This window comes from Pelobates fuscus, chromosome 5 (genome assembly GCF_036172605.1).
Source record: "Pelobates fuscus isolate aPelFus1 chromosome 5, aPelFus1.pri, whole genome shotgun sequence".
In the NCBI taxonomy this organism is placed as follows: Eukaryota; Metazoa; Chordata; class Amphibia; order Anura; family Pelobatidae; genus Pelobates; species Pelobates fuscus.
The window spans coordinates 155,504,583-155,507,850 of NC_086321.1; the positions used below are offsets into that span (position 1 = coordinate 155,504,583).

At 46.4% G+C, this 3,268-nt stretch overlaps 1 protein-coding gene across 1 annotated transcript; it reads right to left on the reverse strand.

Moving 5' to 3' along the window:
- Nucleotides 1–719: 719 nt before the first annotated feature.
- On the reverse strand, nucleotides 720–2,629 carry LOC134612649 (cytochrome c oxidase subunit 6A, mitochondrial). Its single transcript, XM_063457061.1, has 3 exons — nucleotides 2,482–2,629; nucleotides 2,164–2,306; nucleotides 720–955 (listed from the first exon to the last, which is right to left on the reverse strand). Exons 1-3 carry the CDS (start codon nucleotides 2,582–2,584, stop codon nucleotides 866–868), a joined length of 336 nt encoding a protein of 111 aa, XP_063313131.1. The 5' UTR covers nucleotides 2,585–2,629; the 3' UTR covers nucleotides 720–865.
- Between the last annotated feature and the right edge of the window lie 639 nt (nucleotides 2,630–3,268).

Here is a 3,268-nt window from a genome sequence, read left to right on the forward strand (position 1 = left end):
GGTCATTATGGGCATTCTGACTAGTCTGCAGCAAACAGCCTTTAATGAGCCTTGGGCGCCATGATCCCGACACCAGTCCACCTGTTGCACCACTTTTGGTAGGTACTAACTACTGCATACTGGGAACAGCCACAAGACTTGCCATTTTAGAGATGCTCTGACTCAAATGGCCAAATTATTTGATTTAACGATGTATCTTTACATAATTAAATCATGATCGTTAAAGATGGTATGATTACAATATAAAATAATGCATGTTTTAACCTTAGAAGAAAGTGTATATGTGGTTACACTCTTGACATGTTGCTCTAAAAAATATATAGGCAATATGCAAGGATCAGAGGGCATACATCTGCCCTCTGAATGACAAGGACACTATAATAAAAATGTCTGCACTTGGAATTTAATGCCTTTTATAATCACGTCTGTTACACTTCTCACTCCAGTTAAAACATGCAATGAAAATCGTGATAAAATCTGTGTCTAATGTTTTAAAATGAGGACATCCAGGATTACAGGTTAAATGCAATAGAGCTGTAGTAACACCTAAAGTCAATATTTTCCCATACATTGTTTAAATGGTTGTAAAACTTATTTACCCCAGAATACACACAAAAAAGATTATTCACAGAACTCCCGCAAAATACTAGCACTCAATTATAACATTGTACACGGCATGTGTAATTTCCAAACTTAAAAGAAAGGTTCAAGTCAAAAACTCAGGAAAACAAAACATTTTATTAATGAGACCTCTACTGAAACTATGCAGGAGGGCAATTTACAGCATTAAATACATTAGCTTGATCCTCTGATTAAACTTGGGCCCAAACATTAGACTGGTCCAGATAACTTAAGGTCCACAAATTTAGTGCTCTGAATCTTCATAACCATCTGGAAGGGCATTAACATGTGCATTGTGAAATAAAGAATGGTTGCCATCGCCCCATGGAAATTTCTGTTAAGACAAAAAAAAAAAAAAATGTATCATAAATAATTATAACTCATGAAAAAAGGAGAGGAGAAAGAAAAAAAAAAAACACACACACACACACCACGATAAAGGGGCATATATAAAGCATAAAGACTTTCTGACATCCTTATAAAAAAATATATGCATACAGCTCAGCCACTAACAGTACTGATTAATCTGAACCACACAAGAAACTGAATTAGAAGGTGACACCCAAGGAGACGTACAGTGAGGACATTATTTGTTTACAGTTTCTCTGCTTACAGCCAGGTTGTGAATTAAAGGACCACTATAGTGCCAGGAAAACCTACTCGGTTTCCTGGCACTATAGTGCCCTGAGGGTGCCCCCACCCTTAGCGACCCCCTCCCGCCAGGCTCTAGGGGGAGGAAGGGGTTAAACTTACCTCTTTCTCCAGCACCGGACGGGGAGCTCTTCGCCTCCTCTTCGGCTGAATGCGTGGCAAGAGCCGCGCGCGCGCAGCCAGTCCATAGGAAAGCATTCACGATGCTTTCCTATGGACGCTGGCGTCTTCTCACTGAAAAGCACAGTGAGAAGCGCGGAAGCCCTCTAGCGGCTGTCAATGAGACAGCCACTAGAAGCTGGATTAACCCATTTAGAAACATAGTTTCTCTGAAGGTCTTGACCCGGCAGCATCGCCCACACGCTGCAGCCAACTACCAGGCCTCCCGCCACTCTTGGCCAAGCTTGTGGCCAAGAGATGCAGGCCTACACACCAGCCTGGGGCTGGAGGGACAGCCTCACATGCACGACAGCGACCCCCTGCGTTCCACCAGCAGGCTTCAGATGTCTCCCGACAAAGGGAATCGGATGAGAGAGATGGCCACTTACAGATGTCCTCATGACCTGAACACTCTCTCCACTGTGTTCCTGTGCATGAAACTCAGCCATAATGCCTCATATAACCATAACACTTCGAGTCTGGTGTGTTTTTATTTCTTCCCTAGAGCTCCGGACCACTGGTACTAGCAATCTCTAGAGTAGCCAGTTAGGTTTTGCAAGTTGTTATAACATGATGGCACTATATAAATATCATAATAATAATGATAAGCCTGAGGATTGCGGTCAGGGCACCTCAAGCCTGTGTTCCTTCCTATGCACTGCAAAAATACAAATATTAAAATAAAAATAATTAAATGTGATTGAGATGGCAAGCTGTGGGCTGCTGGCTCACCTTGGAGCGGATCCTCAGGTGATCATAATGGACAAACTCAGGGTGCTCGCTGGGGTGCTGCAGAGCCTTCAGGTAGGCGTTGAGCATGCAGACAGCCACCCCGGGCAGGGCCACCACGAAGGTCAGGATCTTCCATGTCCGAGCTGTGGGGGAGAGAGAGAGAGAAGGAGAGGGTCAGCCCGGCTGGCATTGCAATTCACTCCCCGCCAGAGCCCACAGTGACCTTCCCCGGCTGCGGAGCGCACACAGCCTGCCCTGCGGGTGAAGGTGACCCCGGGAACAGCCTGTCTGAGCCCCGCCTCGGTACCCCCGCCGCACCTGCATTGCCGTGATCGTGTTCTGCTGCAGCTGCTGAAAACAGGCGGCCGCGGGCCTGCACGGTACGGCCAAGGATCCCAGAGAGTCTGCCCAGCGCCGCCATCACGACCGTGAAACTGAAAGGAACCGGATGTGACGGCGTTTAACCACAGGAAGTGGGCGGAAGCGCAGTGAGGGCGGACGTGCAGGACGCGTCGTTCCGCGCACGCGCAACTCATGCCCCACTATTACACTGACTGCGCATGGCCAGTATCATGCTTACTGCGCATGCGGAAAGAGAGAGCGAGGGAGGCGGTGACGGGAAGTGACGCACACTCACTATGGAGAGACACACTGGTGAGTGAGCGCGGGAAAAGCATGCTGGCAGCAGGGAGCTCGCAGGCACTGCTTGGACATCCGGCATGCATTGCGCAGGTCACAATGACAGAAACTGTGCAAGACAGGGGGTGTTACTGGGGTCATATAATACTGTCACAATGGGGGGAAATAATATTAAAATAATACAATAGTGTTACAATTTAAAATAATTGTAAATACTCCCTGTCACATTATATGGCTGGAGATTAAGTACTTCCATTTTAGAAGCTTTCTGTTGAGAGCATTACTTACTACTAATGGGACTATCATTATAAACCAGGGCAAGGTGGCCAGTGATTCATGGTTTTCATCTTTTACAGTTCCAGGGTGATAATAACGCATATTATCGTAAAAGGACATTTTGTTTATTTTATTACATAGCTCCCACCATTGGGAAGTATAATCTAGAGTTGGGTTGCGGCGGGCCCAC